Genomic DNA, 19,439 nt, shown 5'->3' on the forward strand with positions numbered 1-19,439 from the left:
TTTTTAAAAGTTCCAAAATAAGTACTTATTTTTTAAGAAGGTTTCTGGAACAGAGCCTTATTATTTATCCAAAAACACCCTATGCCTTCCTTTGGAGGATTTAATAGTGGTCCCATTCCGTTAATTAAAATAAGTACTTATTTAAAATGCATTATTTATCCCAAAAAAAACCCTATGCCTTCCTCTGGAGGATTTAATAGTGGCCCCATTCCCCTAACTAAAATAAGCACTTATTTTTTCAATAAGTACATATTTTTTGAATTAAAGGTTAAGGTGATATGTTGTGAGAGAATGACTTATCTTGTAAAGCGAGAAATAAGTACTTAAAAAAAAAGAAAAGAAACAGGGTTACTATATGAATTTGGAAAAAACTTAAAAGATAAACTTGTCCCTATCATATTCCAACCAATTAATGAAAATAAATACCACTAAAGTTTTTTTCCTTATTATTTTCTTTGTCAATGCATAGAATAAATCATTTACATCAAGCCATCCACAGTGGCATGACAAAAAATGGATAGTCAAAAGTTGACACATCAGCTTTTGATTATCCATTTAAGAGGTTGCTAAGCTTAACAATGTTGAGGTCCACAATGGTCACTTCTAGTCCATAACTAAAATAAGGGATACACTACAATTTCACTCTCTCTCCCCTTGTGTGTTCCACCATTGATCACTTCCCTCCATTACACTTTTTTTTGGCAAAAATATATCGATTTTTTTCTTTAATTTTGGAAAAAAAATTGGTGACTTCCTTCCCTAATATTATGAATTTGGGAAAAAAATTGGTGACTTCCTTCCCTAATATTATGAATTTGGAAAAAAAACTCATGTACTCAAAAAAAAAAAAAGTGTTCTTGAATTTGTAAAAAAATGTAAGGTTCTTTATGTAATCAACCACAGGGAGAGGAACGAAAAAAGAATAAAATAAAAATGGAAAAAAAAAAGTGAAATACCTTAATGCGGCGACAAATGTTTTCCACCATTGATCACTTCCCTCCTTTACGTTTTTTTTTTTGGCAAAAATATATCGATTTTCTCCCTTAATTTTGGAGAAAAAATTGGTGACTTCCTTCCCTCATATTATGAATTTGGAAAAAAAATCATGTACTTAAAAAAAAAAGTGTTCTTGAATTTATAAATGAATGCAAAATTCTTCATGTACTCAACCACAAGAAGAGAAACGAAAAAGAATAAAATAAAAACGGAAAAAAAAAGTGAAATACCTTAATCCGGCGACAATGAGTTGAATTGTAAATGATTGAAAGATATAAGCTTTACTTTTGGAGGGAAAGAAAAAGAAAGAGTTTATGGCTGAAGAAAATGAGATATAAAGCAGGTGAAGAAAATACCATTTGAAACACGTGTGTATGTAAATTTTAGAACCAGTTAACTTATGTGGTGTGAGATCTATAAATTTTGATTATTGAAAAATGTTGCTAGTTTTGGTTATCCAAAGCCCAAAATTTGATTATTTCTAAGAATGTTGTTAAATTTGATTATACCATTGTGAGCCATATTTTACCCTAATATTGTTAACTTTAAAAATAATTTGCTTTTGATTATGCCACTGTGGATGGCCTCATATAAGAATTACAGAGTAACAATATGAGAGACACTTCATTAATTATGAGAGTTTACGAGATAACAATATCTAACAACTCAATCAATATATATACTTCCTCCGTCCCACTTTGTTGTGCCTGTTTCATTTTTTGCATATTATAAAAAATTGTTTATATCTCACAATCTATAAAGTTTTTTATGATTTTGAAAACTTTATTTAAAAAAAATAATTGAGATTCATATGGATTATATAAAATATTACTATAAATTAAGAGATGTAAACAATTTTTTGGGACGTCCCAAAAAACGTCCCAAAAAGAGAACAGACACCACAAAGTGGGACGGAGAGAGTAAGAAATAAGGCCATTGAAGGGGAGAGAGTAAGAAATAAGGCCATTGAAGGGAAGAACAACTACGCTTAGGTAGGAAGGTTCAAACTCTTAGAGTCCTGACTAACTGAAATAGCTTCGAATGATTAAGGGCACGTTCTAGAACGCAAAAAAAAAGCTCTTATTTTTTAAGAAGACAATTTCAAGCTTAAAAAATTATAGATTTATTAAAATATAAAAATATGCAATTTAAATCTTGTTTGAAAGTTCTCATCAAGATCTTTTATATGATAAAAAAATTAAAAATTTTTAATTTACATTATTTTTGAATTTAAAAATATAAAATAAATATACTTTGGGTTGAGTCGTTGAGAAGCCAAAACCCATTAAGAGCATCTCCAATCCATCTCTATTTCTCCAAAATAGAGGATGGATGTGACACATTAAGGGGAGATTTTATAATTTATTCTCTTTTTTCTTCACTTTTTGTAATTTTTGGGAGAATTTTTGAGGGACCCACCGTCCTTTTTAGAGTTTGGTCCTCTAAAAGTAAATTTGATCCTCTAAAAATGGAAGATCAAAAGTAAATTTGGAGTACAAAATTCCTCCAAAACTCTAAAAAGGATGATGGGTCCCTCAAAGATTCTCCCAAAAAGTACAAAAAGTGAAGAAAAAATGGAATAAATTACAAAATCTTCTCTCAATGTGTTACATCCATCCTCTATTTTGGATGGATTGGAGATGCTCTAACAACTGCTTCTTGGGATCTCCCCGTAATCCCTCTATAAATGGACGGCCAAAAAACCCTAGAAAGCCAAATCCCGTGCAGGAAGCCGCAAAACATGGAAGATCCTCTACCTAATGACAATGCCGACTCTGGTAACCCTCTCTTCGCATCTCTCTCTCTCTCTCTCTCTCTCTCTCTCTCTCTCCCTTGATTATCGGATGCCCCTGGGTTGGTCTGTAAATGAAACGAGCTGAGCCAAATCGAGCTTTGTCGAGCTCGGCTCGTTGACTAAACGAGTCAAAAATTTGAGCTCGAGGCTTAACGAGCCGACCTTCTTGTTCCGCTAATAAGTACTTATTTTTTGAATTAAAAATGATTATTGTGAGAGAATGATATATTTCGTAAAGGAAAAATAAGTACGTAAAAAATAAGAACCTTAGTGGAACATGACCTAGTCTTAGTGGAACATGACCTAGTCATTTACTGAACGAGTTTCTATAATCGAGTTGACCTTAACGAGCCAAGTTTTTGTTGAACGAGCTAAAACTGGAGCTCGAGCTCGGCTCGTTCACTAGACGAAACGCGAGCCGAGCTTTAATGAGCTGAACTCACTAGCTGCTCGGTTCGTTTATAGCTTTACCACCTGTGGGGCATGGTAGGGGGTGCCCTAATTCCATCCTCATCACACATTTGTGCGGCCTACCATGTCCTGGGGCATCGAACAATGTGGGTTGGGTGAACATGTTACTTTTTGCATAGAGCTTTCAATGAAGAATGTTCTATTATCGTGTTATTTTGCTACAGAAATAATTTTCAGAGTTTGTGATTTCATTGTGCCCCCGCTACTCGTATTTAATGGCTACTGGCTACGCCTTTGCCAATTATTATCCCCTTGTTTAGAATGTTGGTTGCTTAGAGTAAAACTCAGTTTTAGGGGATGGAAGATTCCTAATCTGGATGGACCTATCCTCGTTTTAACTATCATTTTTTCAAAAGTGAACTGCACTCTGAGAAACCATGCTTGGTGAGATGGTTTGCTCATGTCCCCCGCCGTGGTGACCAAGGTTCGAATCCCACGAGGGGCGGGGTTTGGGGTTTTAGGGCTAATGATAGCCTCTGAGCCCCCTCGTTGACTAATTTCCCACTAACCCCGCCAACTATAAAATATGGCAAAAAAAGAAAAAAAGAAAAAAAGAAAAAAGAACCGCACTCCTTTCACTGGAGTGACTTCGAAAACTAGGAGCTGGGAAGTAACTTTAGATGAGGGAGCGTAATAGTTCCTGGAGAGAAGTCATATCTTCTTCCCAAAACCGTGCCCCTGTTGCTACCTGGAAATTTTTTCTCTCCTAATTGTTTTGGGGATGTACAGTTCTTTGGTTTTTTTTTTGGCTTTCTTGTTTGTAGAAGCTGTATTTGGACTTGGTCCTTTTGTTCTTGGCTGGTTTGAGCTTTATAAGATCTTACTTTACCAAAAAAGTAAAAAACTTTTGATGAGGCCAGATGAAATGCAAATACAATGGAACATATGGAACACATCCAGCGATACGTGAGGAAAGAAGTCATTTAGAAAAAAAGGAATTTCTGTTAATTACATCGCACATTGTCATGCTTCCTGAATGGCTTCCAACAATCTGGAAATAGAAGTCTTGACACTGCCTAAAATTGAGATAGCTAGTAGTCTACAAGCACTCTTATTTTGATGCTTCAATCATTTTAAAGAAGTTGTAAGGTCAACAAGAGAGGTGCCGCCTGCTCACTACACAATTAAGGTCGATTCGTTCTCGCTGTTGTCTAACATATTATCTGCGTCTGAAGTGGAGAAATATGAATCTGATATGTTTGAAGCTGGTGGCTATAAGTGGTGAGTTTGAATTTTCTACATTTTCAAGCTTCATAAGCAATTGCCCTCCATTTGGGATACAATATAGCTCAAGTGCTTGGCTTGTGTTGTAGGAAACTGTTACTGTATCCCAGAGGAAGGACAGAAAGAAATGCAAATGGATACGTATCTCTCTACTTGGAAATTGCAGAAACAGATACTTTGCCACTTGGTTGGGAAATGAATGTGAAATTCAGCATTTTCGTTTATGATCAACTTCGAGACAAGTATTTGACATTCCAAGGTAGTTGCCCTTGCACCATCAATCTCTCTTTATGTGTGTGTGTGCGCGCAATTTTTGTGGTTTATGTGTTTGGTGTTTCTCTCTTTGCACAATACGTAGATGGCCATGGTGGAATGGTGCGATTCCATGGGATGAAGACGGAGCATGGGTTTGCTCGATTGCTTTCCCTTGAGAACTTCAGCAATGCATCAAATGGATACCTAGTAGATGATTCATGCATATTTGGCGCTGAGATTTTTGTTATCAAGTCTACTGGCAATGGAGAGTGTGTATCCGTAGTAAAAACAGGTGATGACAACTTTCATTCATGGAAGCTGGAGAAATTTTCAGCTTTGAATACGAAGCGATGTTGGTCTGAAGAGTTCACGAGTGCAGGGCAAAAATGGTATCTCCTTTACTTTATGCACTTTTCCATTCCAATAGCTTTGTGTAAATAGCTGAAGTTAGATGTGATTCTCCCTTTCTCTTTTTTAATCCAGGAAGCTAGCAGTTTATCCAAAAGGATATTCAAGCCAAAGCGGCGAGTATCTATGTCTGGCTATAATTTTGGCCGATTCCGTATCTCTTCCTCCAGGAAGACTATTATATGCTGAATATAGACTTTGCATAAGGGATCAAATCCGTGGTCAACATGAGGAAATAACAGGTCAACTTGCACTTTTCCTTCGATTCATTGTTCCCAACTAATCTCTCGCTCATTACATTAAGTCTAATAGCAAGAAAGCTAGTTTTGAACAGTTTTCTGCTTTCAAATGTTTTCAAAGGTAAGCTGACACAAGAATGCAAATTATTCTACTGCAGATGCTTCTTGGTTTTCTACCTCTAGTAAGTGTTTATACATGGAGTTCTTGTCACTGAGTGCTCTTCATGACCCGTCAAGGGGCTTCCTGGTAAATGATACTTTGATTGTTGAAGGACAAATTAAGTTTTCAACAGCAGTCAAGAGGTTTTCCTGAATGCCTGAAGGTGCTTTTGTTACACTTTGAAATTCAGTAATGTTTCTAGCTATTATCACTTTTGCTGGTAGAAGTTGCGTCTTACTATTTTTGGAAAATTATAAGTTTAAGTACAATAAACTTCCTGTATATTGCTGACAAGCCTTTGATCGAATCAGTTGGTTAAATTCTAAAAATGGTGGAAAGTGAAGTCTGTTACTATAGATTCGGAAGCTTTGCATGCTTGACTTAAATCTTTACAAAACGATAGAGACATATAATGTGTTGCTCTCGTTCATTAGAATTGAGGTCGCAACCTCGCTAAGTCTTGGAATTGAGCCTGCAACCTCTTCTATGTTGTGGAGGGTGTCGGTGGGTATAGAGATTCACACACAACTCAAAACTCTAATTCATTAATCAACTTTCAAGAAATACAAATTACAAAACCGCACTCACACATCTCACTCTCACATATTTCTTCTGACACACTCACAAACACTGGTGGTGGGAGGAGTCCCCCGCAGGGGCTCCCCGAACTCTCTCTGCTCTCAGCCCTCTCTCTCTCTCTTTCCTCTCTTACTTCCCACACTTGACACTACATAGGCATACAAACTTATACATAATCTGACCTACCCTTAGCCACAAGTTCTACGCCTAATTGTGCAACTCCCAACTCCTGAGTTAAGTTCCAGACAAACACCTCACTGGTAGGCCCTCCTCTCACATGCTCTCACCTGTCAATTATGTCTCACAATTTTGTTTAATTCTCAACACTCCCCCGTAAACTAAATTGTGTCTTCCGCATCTTACATCCCTTGTCCCTGTGCTCGCTCATTCGACAATGTCGTTGTTTTCTACTGCTACTCCTCTCTCTCGCCAAACAACCTTGGGTTGCTCTCTCTCTCGCCAAACAACCTTGGGTTGCTCTCTCTCTCTCTCTCTCTTGCGCGCATGCGCACTCTTTCAAAGAACGACCCGTGCACTGGGTGTCCTACGTCCTCTTCTTCTATCTGAAATCAATCTCCTCTTATTGTTTCCACCTCTGTCTAGACATTTGAGGTTCCTCGCTCTTCTCCCACTCTTTCTCTGCAGCAGATCTCTTCAAGGGATGACTCGGAAATGCCGCATGGTAGGCTACACCTCTCCAACATCTCATATCTTGTACTCCTCTTCAAAATATCGCACGAAAAATGAACTTATCGCAACTAAATTCATTACTCCGGCAATATCTCTCCTCATCAGTCAATGTGTCGAGAAAAAAAGTAAGTTTCCTGTTTCCCATGAATCCATAACTGATTTCTCCTCATCTCGACTCATACTGCAAATTTATCGCACAGTAATCTCCCATCTCGGCTCCTACACCTTCTCGGCTTGGTAACGTGATATCCAGTCATATCGCGTCAAAGCTCCTCTCTCGGCTCACGCCTACCTCCAATGTATCGCGATTAGACGCGATAATTACTGAGATCCTCTAAAAATCTTGGCTGAATATTTGAGACGAGCATATGCCACGACGGCCGTTACCACCGTACGTCTTACGGAGGCGCGTGAGGCATCCTCCGACATCCTTCTACAACTGGCCTTACATACCCGGCATCGTCTCGTCGTAACGATGCATATCGTGGTCTAAAAATCGTATTTGGATTGCATTGATTTTTGACCAGGTCTGGTTTCACCATTTCTCTCACAGCGGAAGCACGACTGTTGGTGGGTATAGAGATTCACACACTAAACTCACAACTCTAATTCATTGATTAACTTTCAAGAAATACTAATTACAAACTGCACTAACACATCTCACTCTCATATTTCTTCTCACAGACACTGATGGTGGGAGGAGTCCCCCGCAGGGGCTCCCCGAACTCTCTCAGCTCTCAGCTCTCACTCTTTTCCCACAGAAATTACAATCCCTACAAGCATAGATTTATATACTACACAAACAAAGCACAGCCATACAACCACACCTAATTTCTCCACTCTCCAATTGAAACACCGAATAATGCAGCTAGACTTGGCCCATGTCCATTACTCTGATTTCCTCAATTGTTTTTCTGTCTCTTAACTCCTCACAGAAGACCCCACAACTAATTAAGTTTACATTATCCCAACACTCCCCCTTAAACTTAATTATCTTCTGAGACCCAAACTTATACATAACCTGAGCAGCCCTTAGCCACAAGTTCTACGCCTAATTGTGCGACTCCCATGCAGAGACCTGTGTTTGTCTTTAATAATTTAAATGTTTCATAAGTGCTTGAGTTATTAAAGTGTGGAATGTGAAGTGAATATGTGATTTGGGTTTAAAGTGTAAGACCTTGGTAGTTGCGTGAATTGATGAAACATTTTGATATTTGGAGGGTGTGTATTGTAATTTGGAGTATATAAGGGTAAGTTTGGGGAAATTCCATTATTTACCTCCTCTCATCTCTCTCTCTCTCTCTCTCTCTCTCACTTAACCTCAATCCACCAAGATCCTCCACAAATCCTTCATACCCACCACATGTCCTAGACCTTGGGTTGCTCGCTCGAAGAGGGGTGTTCTTGGTTGAAATCAAATTTGAGATTCTAGGATTGCTTAAAAACTTGTATCTTTGCTCTCAAATTTCGACGTAGGGTTTTCTTGCTTTCTTTACGTGTTTAAGGGTTGATTTGGTGCCTATTTGTTGCCTTTGATTGCCCATCTTGTGCGTGGATGAAATCTGTAAATGGAAAATCGCATTTTGAAACCTAGCTAGTATCGATACCTATGTTTTTTGTGGTACCAGTACTATCCAAAAGTTTTCGATTCTGTTCAGCTAGTACCCGGTACCATATTTTTCCCAGTTCTGGTACTAGGGACTAGTACCTGTACCTCGTTTACCCCAGTACCTGTACTACCTGGAAATTTTCAGAAATATTCTTTCTTCCCTGATTTAGACCCCAATCACTTCTATCCTATTCTAAACACCCCAAACCACTTCATAACATTGAAATACATAATCCTATGATCCCTGGGATATTCGTCATCCGTAGCTTCACATTGAACGAGATTTGGATATCGTTATAACTTTATTGTTTTTGCTAAGCATTATAACTTTATTTGGTTGCTTAGAAAACATATTTGACTCATTGTGTTTTGATAAGACAATTGGGTTGAGTTTAATGATAGAAGTGGAAACCGACGGGTAAGGTGCTAGGCAGGGGGTAATGAGATCCCTTAACAGACCCGGCAGGAGCAATTGCTTGAAATAAATATATATACAGTCATTTTCAAATGAAGAAAAATGAAGAAGTCCTTATTTTAACTAAAATAAGGACCTCTCCATTTCTCCCATTTTCCGTTCGAATTTCGATGATCCGAACCGCTCAATGTGTTCAGAACGTGATTTTAAGAGTACGTATGAGGAATCAGCAAAAAAAAATGATCGGGAAGGGCTTCATCTGAGCAGTTTTTATTTGAACCGTTCGATAAAAAAACAAACAAAAACTGCTCGGATGAAGCCTTTTCGGTCATTTTTTGTTGTTGATTTCTCGCGGGTACCCTTAAAATCACGTCTTGAACACATTGAGCGGCTTGGATCATCGAAATTCTATCGGGAAAGGGAAGTCCTTATTTTATTAAGTTAAGGTGGTTCTTAGGAGAAGAGGAATATATATATTCTAGACCTACCAACGCGTGAGGTGCTAGCCAGGAGTAATGAGATCCCTAAATAGGCGAGATCCCTAAATAGGCCCAACAGGAGCAATTGCTCATGACACATAATGAGGAAATAAAGTTGAGTTACGGATTTGTTGAAAAATGTATGCATTATAATTTGTGAAAATTTATATGCATCTCTATTAATTATTTTGATGATTAATTCAATGATATTTTTATTCGGCAAATACAAAATTATCGAAAAGTCGATTCCCGAATTAAATATTTTCGTGACCTTGAAATATAGCATAAAGTCTCTTGGATTCATGATTTATATTTACAAAGACTTTATTGAGCTCAATACATGCTTTAACGGTTTATTTAGATGAAATTGTGAGCCACAGGTTGACGAACCGGCTGACAAGCCGGCTGTCTGAACAGAAAGCCGTGACAACCGGAAACCACCGGACGACCACCCGGATGACCACTCTGCCAACGGCTAGTTCCAACGGCTAGTTTCCAACGGCTAGTTCCAACGGCTAGTTCCAACGGCTAGTTTCCAACGGCTAGGAAGCATATGGATGGCTATATAAGGCATCAAGAACTCATTAATGAGTACATACACAAGCTACAACATTCCATATTATTGCAAGAGCAAATTCTCAAAAGATCAAAGCCAAAAATTCTCATTGTTCTTCCACTTTCATATTATTCTTGAGAGAAAATTTGTACAAGTCGTGAGCGATAATTTTCATACCTTCTTCACATACTTGTATTTCCTAAGTGAGTGTTTGAGTCAAACACTTGAAAGCTTAGAAGACCAAATTCGGGTTGGAATTTGGGTGTTATTGTTTTTGAGAAGTTTTCGGAGAAAATTCTTGCGGTTGTGCTAGCTCCTCGGGAAAGCTAGAGGCATTCGGTTCTTGTAAGCACCCGCAAGACTTACAAGTTGTAATCTTTTAAAGATTAGTCTAACCTTCAAGTAATTGCTTGAGGAGAAGTGGAGTAGGGCCGGACCGTGGACAAATCCGGACCGAACCACTATAAACGGGTTCTATCTCTCTATCTCTCTATTTTGATTGCATACTTATTGTTTGCATATATTGTTAGAGATAAATTTTTATTGGTAATTATTACTAGCAATCCTATTCACCCCCCCTCTAGGTTGCATAATTTGGGTAACAATTGGTATCAGAGCCTCGGCTCTTGTTTGTAGATTTAACCATCTAAGAGTTAAGATCCATGGCAACCACTAGTAATGTTTCTTGTATCGAAGGTCAATCATCCAATAGACCTCCCTTGTTCACCGGAGAAAATTACTCTCATTGGAAAAATAGAATGATGATCTTTATTCAATCCACGGATTATGATCTATGGAAAATTATCAAAAATGGTCCCATTATTCCTACTAAGAAAGTTGGGGAAGAGACTATGCCTAAATCAGATTATGAGTGGAGTCATTTGGAAAAGGCTTCAATAGAAAAGAACTATAGAGCTATGAACCTTCTTTTTTGTGCTATTACTCCCAATGAATATGATTGTGTTTCCGCATGTGAATCGGCTAAAGAAATATGGGATAAGTTAGAAATGTCACATGAAGGAGATAGTCAAGTTAAGGAGTCCAAAATTGATATTCTTGTGCATAGCTATGAGCTCTTCAAAATGAAACCGGATGAATCTATATCTCAAATGTTTGCTAGATTTGCTAGTATTACTAACGGTTTAAAAGCTCTTGGAAAGATTTACAGTCAATCCGAAATGACAAGGAAGGTGCTCCGTTCCATGCCAACCAATTGGGACACTACCACCTCCATCATCCTACAATCCAAAGATTTCTCAACATACACGATGGACAAGCTCATGGGATCTCTCATGACGGAGGAAATGCATCACAACCTCAAGGGTGAAAAAGAGAAGAAAGTTAAGGATCTTGCCTTCAAAAGTACAACAAGCAAATCAAAAAGCAAGGAGGATTCAAGCAACGAAAGTGAGGATGATGAAATGGCGCTCATCACAAAAACGTTCAAGAAACTCCTCAAAAATAGAGCATCTCACAAAGGCAGAGGATTTTCAAGAAAAGATGGAGGCAAAGAAGAAAATAGTAAAAAGGATCCAATCATTTGCTACGAGTGCAAGAAGCCCGGCCACATCAAAAGTGAATGTCCATATGCAAAAAAATATTCAAAGAAGGACAAAAAGAGAGCTATGATGGCCGCATGGGACAATAGTGACGATAGTAGCTCCGATGAGGACGATGAGCAACAAGAGGTCGCTAACTTGTGTTTCATGGCCATCGAAGAAAACGAGGTAGATCTCGACTCATCCTATTCCTTTGATGAATTATTTATTGCCTATAAAGAGTTGAAAGTAGAATTTGAAAAGGTTGTTTCTAAAAACAAATTTCTTAAAAAGGTTGCTAAAGATCTTTCACTAGAAATAGATGATTTAATTGAAGAGAAAGATATTTTGGAGGAAGAAAATGAAAGTTTAAGAACCTCTTTGGAAAAAGAAAAAGAGTATTTGAAGGATACTTCCAAAAACGAATCTTTAGAAAAACAAATTGATAATTTAACTAATTCTCTTTCAAAACTCACTAATGGAAAAGAAAGTTTAGACATTCTTCTTGGAAAACAAATGGTTTCTTTTCACAAGGCCGGAATTGGTTATAATCCCACTCAACACAAAAATCTTTTTGAAAAAGATGTTCCTCCTTCTAGCCATTCTAAATTGACATGTCATTATTGTGGTAAAATTGGTCATATTTCTCCTACATGTCCTATGAAAGGATACTCATCTTCTAATGCAAAAAAGGTTTGGGTTCCTAAGAACCGTATCAATGCTAACCTTCAAGGACCCAAGATGATTTGGGTACCAAAAGTCAAGAATTGATGTGCTATTGTAGGTATGCTTCAAAAGTTCTCTCAAGGAAGGAAGTTGGTACCTTGATAGTGGATGTTCAAGACACATGACCGGTGACAAGAGGGCTTTCAATTCTCTTTCGTCTAAAGATGGTGGACATGTCACATTTGGAGACAACAACAAAGGTAAAATCATAGGAATCGGCAATATAGGTAATTCTCCTATTATTGAAGATGTTTTACTTGTTAATGGTTTAAAACACAATCTTCTTAGCATAAGTGAATTATGTGATAGAGGAAATCGTGTTATCTTTGAAAAATCCAAATGTATCATTGAAAATGACAAAAGCAACAAGACACTCTTCGTTGGACAAAGATTTGAAAATGTATATGTTTTTAATCTCAATGATTTAAGTAATTGTGATATAAAATGTTTTTCCGCTTTGAGTGAAAATAGTTGGCTTTGGCATAGGCGCCTAGGACATGCAAGTATGGATGCTATTTCAAAACTCTCTAGAAAAAATTTGGTAAAAGGTCTTCCTAAAATCAAATTTGAAAAAGATAGACTTTGTGGTCCTTGCCAACAAGGAAAACAAACCAAGGTTTCTTTTAAGTCCAAAAATGTTGTTTCAACTACTAGACCTTTGCAATTACTTCATATGGATTTGTTTGGACCAACTCGCTCTCCAAGTCTTTGTGGAAACTATTATTGTCTTGTTGTTGTTGATGATTTCTCTAGATATACATGGGTGATGTTCCTAGCTCATAAGAATGAGGCTTATCCTAATTTCACTAAACTTTGTAGAAGAGTTCAAAATGAAAAAGGCTTTGTTATTTCTAACATTCGTACGGATCATGGAAAAGAACTTGACAATTCTTTATATGAAAAGTTTTGTGATGAACATGGTATTGGTCATAACTTTTCCGTACCTCGTACTCCTCAACAAAATGGAGTAGTAGAGAGAAAAAATCGTACTCTGGAAGAAATGGCCCGCACTATGCTTTGTGAAAACTCTTTGCCAAAATATTTTTGGGCGGAAGCCGTTAATACCTCATGCTATATTTTGAATCGAGTTTTAATTAGGCCTATCCTCAAGAAAACTCCTTATGAGCTTTGGAATGGTAGAATACCCAACATTAATTACTTTCATGCCTTCGGTTGTAAATGTTATGTATTAAACAATGGAAAAGATAACTTGGGTAAATTTGATTCAAAATCGGATGAAGGCATCTTTATTGGTTGCTCTCTTACTAGCAAAGCATATAGAATTTATAATAAGCGCACTAATCTTGTTGAAGAATCTATTCACGTTTCCTTTGATGAATCTAATCCTTGTGCTACTAAGGATGTTGTTGATAATGATGACTTAGAGATTACACATAAGATTCATGACTTGACAATTCAAGAAAAAGTTGATGGTGATACTCAAGTAGAAAGCTCTCAAATCAAAGAAGATGAAGTTATTAATCAACCTCAAGATGCCATGGGAGACAACCAAGATCTTTCCAAGGATTGGAGATTCGTGCAAAACCATCCAAAGGACTTGATTCTTGGAGAAGTTTCGAAAGGGGTAACCACTCGCTCGTCTCATAGAAATTTTTGTGAAAATCAAGCTTTTGTTTCTCAAATTGAGCCTAAAAACTTTCCGGAAGCTCAAGATGATGAAAATTGGATTTTGGCCATGCAAGATGAGTTAAATCAATTTGAAAGGAATAAAGTTTGGGCATTAGTACCTAAGCCTCTTGATCACACTATTATAGGTACTAAATGGGTTTTTCGTAACAAGCTAGATGAATCCGGAAATATTGTTAGGAATAAAGCTAGACTTGTTGCTCAAGGTTATAATCAAGAAGAAGGTATTGATTTTGAAGAAACTTTTGCACCGGTAGCTAGATTAGAGGCTATTCGCATATTACTTGCCTTTGCATCTTTCAAAAATTTCAAGCTTTATCAAATGGATGTGAAAAGTGCATTTTTGAATGGGTTCATAAATGAAGAAGTTTATGTCAAACAACCTCCCGGCTTTGAAGATCATGTATACCCCGATCATGTTTTTAAACTCTCAAAAGCTTTATATGGTTTGAAGCAAGCACCACGTGCATGGTATGATAGACTTAGTTCATTCTTGCTTGACAATGGCTTTACTCGTGGAAAAATTGATACTACTCTTTTCATTAAAGCCAAAGGTAAAGATATGCTCATTATTCAAATATATGTTGATGATATTGTCTTTGGTGCCACTAATGATAATATGTGCAAAGAGTTTGCTAAGTGTATGCAAGGTGAATTTGAAATGAGTATGATGGGGGAGCTTAACTTCTTCCTCGGACTTCAAATCAAGCAAACTAATGAGGGGATCCTAATCAACCAAGCCAAGTATGCGAAAGAACTTATTAAGAAGTTTGGCATGGAAGGATCAAAGCCAACGAGCACACCAATGAGCACATCAACTAAGCTAGACAAAGATGAGAATGGTAAGGCCGTCAATGAAAAGATGTATCGAGGTATGATCGGCTCATTACTTTATCTCACTGCAAGTAGACCGGATATAATGTTTAGTGTTTGCATGTGTGCTAGATTTCAATCATGTCCTAAAGAATCGCATTTAAAAGCTATTAAACGTATCTTTAAATATGTTGGCGGTTCTCATGACTTAGGATTGTTTTATCCACGTGGAGTTGCATTTGATTTAATTGGTTATTCGGATGCGGATTTTGGAGGTTTCAAAGTTGATCGTAAAAGTACAAGTGGGACTTGCCAATTTCTAGGGCACTCTCTAGTGTCTTGGCATAGCAAGAAACAAAATTCCGTAGCTCTATCTACCGCCGAGGCGGAATATGTAGCGGCCGGAAGTTGTTGTGCCCAAATATTGTGGATCAAACAACAAATGGAGGATTTCAATTTGCAATATGATCATATTCCTATTAAATGTGATAATACTAGTGCAATTAGCTTAACCAAGAATCCAATTCAACATTCTCGAACAAAACATATTGAGATTAGACATCATTTTATAAGAGATCATGTTCAAAAAGGGGATATTGAACTTAACTTTATTAGTACCGACAAGCAATTGGCGGACATTTTCACAAAACCCCTTGGTGAAGAACAATTTTGTTTCATTCGACGAGAACTCGGCATGTCTAATCATTTATGAAAAAGTTGTGTTCTTGATGTCAAAAGTTTTTTTTTGGATTCAATGTTGAGTTGATTGAATTCGTAAATATCATACTTGATGGAGAGTACAAATGATCTTGATAAAGAAATCACCCTCCAAACATTTTATCATATGTTTCATTTTCCTGTGTTTGGTATGAAGAAAATCAGTTTTATGGTCTTTAATGTTACTCCTCTTAAACGATTTCTGGACTTAACCTGCATTTGTCAGTCGGATGTCCAAGCGGATGTCCAACCGGACAACCGTGAGGTTGAGACTTATTCAAGCTTTTGCGTTGCTAACTCTGATTTATTAAGTCTGTTACACTTAGTTTGTATGAACTTCATGGCTTAGTGCTTAAATTGTCTCTTATATACTTCGCCGATATGAATTTCTTGTCTCTAAGCTTGCAGGGATAATCATTCTCGGTAATACCCCTCGCATTCTTTAAAAAGCTCTCTTTTAGGGGGAGCATGTATTAAGGGGACACAACAATAAACACCCGAACACAATTTTCTTCCCCTATTCTTGTTCTTTTCGGCGCCACCCCTATCCTATCTCTATTCGGCGCCACCCCTATCCTATCCTATTCGGCGCCGCATCCCCTATCCTATCTCTATTCGGTGCCGCATCCCCTATTATCTCTCTTTCGGCGCAGCAATTCAATCAATTCGGCGCACCATTTCAAACAATTCGGCGCAGCATTTCAAACAATTCGGCGCCGCATCTCTATCCCTTATCCTCAAACACTTCTCTCATACTCTATAAATTCAACAACACTCTCTCTATCTCTTCATCTATCTATCTTTCCTTCTCTCTCGGCCTAAATCTCTCATCAAGCAATGGCAAACATACCGCAAAGGTTACCGTTTGAGTTTTACGAAAGAGATGCCGAACGAGCAGAGTTCAGGTTGTTTATCCAAACCATTTGGATGCAACTCTTTATCTTCATTCTGCTGTGTGCGTTACTTACCATGAGAATACCACCATGGTTCGGATGGAATATAAATGTGGATACTCTGTGGTATTGGATTGGCATTATAGCTGCCGTTGTAGCAGCCATTATTCGAGAATACGAAAATCAAGGACGCCAAGCTCTCAATGAACGAAGATAGAGTGCTACAGGGCAAGAGCGGCATGGTGCTGGAACCATGGCCCTATTGTTTTTCTCTTTTTAGTTTTTTTTTATGATGTCACAGGGGGAGAAAAAGCCAAGTTTTAATTGATCTATCTTGCCATTTTGGGCAAATTTAAAAAATTGCTTGCTATGATCTGATGATTATTGCTATTACTCGTTGATCGTAGATAACTGCTTTGGTGCATGTATTAAGGGGGAGATTGGCATAACTCCTACTTGAATAAAAACTATCATTTTGTGTCATCATCAAAAAGGGGGAGATTGTTGAAAAATGTATGCATTATAATTTGTGAAAATTTATATGCATCTCTATTAATTATTTTGATGATTAATTCAATGATATTTTTATTCGGCAAATACAAAATTATCGAAAAGTCGATTCCCGAATTAAATATTTTCGTGACCTTGAAATATAGCATAAAGTCTCTTGGATTCATGATTTATATTTACAAAGACTTTATTGAGCTCAATACATGCTTTAACGGTTTATTTAGATGAAATTGTGAGCCACAGGTTGACGAACCGGCTGACAAGCCGGCTGTCTGAACAGAAAGCCGTGACAACCGGAAACCACCGGACGACCACCCGGATGACCACTCTGCCAACGGCTAGTTCCAACGGCTAGTTTCCAACGGCTAGTTCCAACGGCTAGTTCCAACGGCTAGTTTCCAACGGCTAGGAAGCATATGGATGGCTATATAAGGCATCAAGAACTCATTAATGAGTACATACACAAGCTACAACATTCCATATTATTGCAAGAGCAAATTCTCAAAAGATCAAAGCCAAAAATTCTCATTGTTCTTCCACTTTCATATTATTCTTGAGAGAAAATTTGTACAAGTCGTGAGCGATAATTTTCATACCTTCTTCACATACTTGTATTTCCTAAGTGAGTGTTTGAGTCAAACACTTGAAAGCTTAGAAGACCAAATTCGGGTTGGAATTTGGGTGTTATTGTTTTTGAGAAGTTTTCGGAGAAAATTCTTGCGGTTGTGCTAGCTCCTCGGGAAAGCTAGAGGCATTCGGTTCTTGTAAGCACCCGCAAGACTTACAAGTTGTAATCTTTTAAAGATTAGTCTAACCTTCAAGTAATTGCTTGAGGAGAAGTGGAGTAGGGCCGGACCGTGGACAAATCCGGACCGAACCACTATAAACGGGTTCTATCTCTCTATCTCTCTATTTTGATTGCATACTTATTGTTTGCATATATTGTTAGAGATAAATTTTTATTGGTAATTATTACTAGCAATCCTATTCACCCCCCCTCTAGGTTGCATAATTTGGGTAACAGGATTGATTAATTGATTAAAGTTGTGCAATAAAGAAAGCGTGGGATGATTGTCTGAATTATGAACCATCGAAGTTGCGTTTGTTTCCATTGTACCTGAGTCACTATGCTTTGCTTTCACGATGCATACCTTTTGTCATCTCATTTGCATTTGCATATAAAGATAGTGTAGATTTTTCTACTGGGTTAGTGTAGCTCAACCCTTCAATTTTCAGGTACAAATTAGAGGCAGTTACATGGAGTGACGTGCATGCATGGATTGACATATTTTTTGAAAGCTAACCATGTGGAGTTACTTTACCATCTTTTGTAAAAACTCTTTTTGGAAAGATGTAATTGTAACTTATATTCGTCTTCTTTTGACGTTGGGAAGTTGTATAACACTGAACTTTCTTTCTAAATCCGTACTTATGTAATTAGTGGGCCGTTGTGCCATGGATGTATTATTTTGGAACCAATGGAATTGGGAGTGTAACTTGTGGAGATGGAAATGGTTAACTCTTTTGGGTATTATGTTATATATTGAGTATTTTATTTATTGAAAGTTATATGAATTTATGTTTAAAATTGTGGGCGTGTCATCCCAACTCCCGAATAAAGTTCCTGACAAACACCTCACAGGTAGGCCTTCCTCTCACATGCTCTCACCTGTCATTTATGTCTCACAATTTAGTTTAATTCTCAACAGAGGTTAGCATATTATCCATTATGTGCCCTTGCTGATGGGTTTAAAAAGGAGGTTGGGATCCCTATATTTGTGCGTGGTCACTGGTGACTTGGTGGTATTGGGTATGTTGATGGGTTGAAGTAATTCGAGTTACAAAGAGAAATCAATAGAAATGTTAAATGTTAGATGAAATTTCTTTTAGCTTTTCAAATTTTTACATCCATTGTGCTATGGGTATTTAATACAAAACCCCAATTACTGCATGAGCTTTTCTCATCGGACTTGTAGCTGATGCGTTGTTTGTCATTTTCAGGTGATCATGCACGATGGCTTATTTTTGTTTTTGTTTTGGAAGGTAGTTCTGATGGAGTATTTTATGCATAGTATAGACTTCATGGAGTGTTTTTGCCTTAAAATTGTTGTGACAACAAAGACTCTTGTATGGGGGCTTATGTACATTTTTATGGGCAATGATGAATGTTTTGTTAGGTCCTGTATTTAAGCTAAATAGAATTTGGGCATGCTAATTACTTTGGATTAGCGATCAAAGCTTCATTATTCTTATAGCAAAAATGTTTAGAGACAATTACATATCGTCAAGCTTTGAAATGAATTTTTTCCTTGGTGCTTGCTTGAGCAAGAAGGAAGGAAAAGTGACTATGAGGAGGCAAGATTGAGGTGGTGACTTTTTGCTACTGCTTTGGTTTGATCACAGATATCGAACCTCGAGTTGCATTAGAAATTAATCTGGCATACCGCATTAAAGTTGATAAGTACATATATAATTTTATACATTGCACCTAAAAGGTTTCTGAAAGACCGAATCCTATTTCACAGAGCTCTAGTTGTTTTGCCTGGTGATGTGATGAATGATATTTAAGACCGAAGTATTGGTTTCTTTGTCTTTTAATGTTAAGGTTGATTTTGGGTGCATGGGTTATGTTATTGGCGTTCGAATAGTGGACTTTGTTGGATAGTTTATGCTTTTGGTGTATCTTCTAGTTCTTATTGTTGCTTTTATCTCTCTCTCT

At 37.4% G+C, this 19,439-nt stretch overlaps 1 protein-coding gene across 1 annotated transcript; it reads left to right on the top strand.

The window, feature by feature from the left end:
• The first annotated feature begins 2,717 nt into the window (after positions 1–2,717).
• Positions 2,718–18,285, top strand: LOC131306658 (MATH domain and coiled-coil domain-containing protein At3g58400-like). The gene is made up of 7 exons (XM_058333047.1): positions 2,718–2,774; positions 4,342–4,483; positions 4,576–4,745; positions 4,845–5,130; positions 5,225–5,391; positions 5,547–5,711; positions 17,957–18,285. The coding sequence occupies exons 1-6, from the start codon at positions 2,738–2,740 to the stop codon at positions 5,699–5,701; spliced, it is 957 nt and encodes a 318-aa protein (XP_058189030.1). The 5' UTR covers positions 2,718–2,737; the 3' UTR covers positions 5,702–5,711; positions 17,957–18,285.
• Positions 18,286–19,439: the final 1,154 nt, after the last annotated feature.

This window comes from Rhododendron vialii, chromosome 11a (assembly GCF_030253575.1).
Source record: "Rhododendron vialii isolate Sample 1 chromosome 11a, ASM3025357v1".
NCBI classification, from domain to species: domain Eukaryota; kingdom Viridiplantae; phylum Streptophyta; class Magnoliopsida; order Ericales; family Ericaceae; genus Rhododendron; species Rhododendron vialii.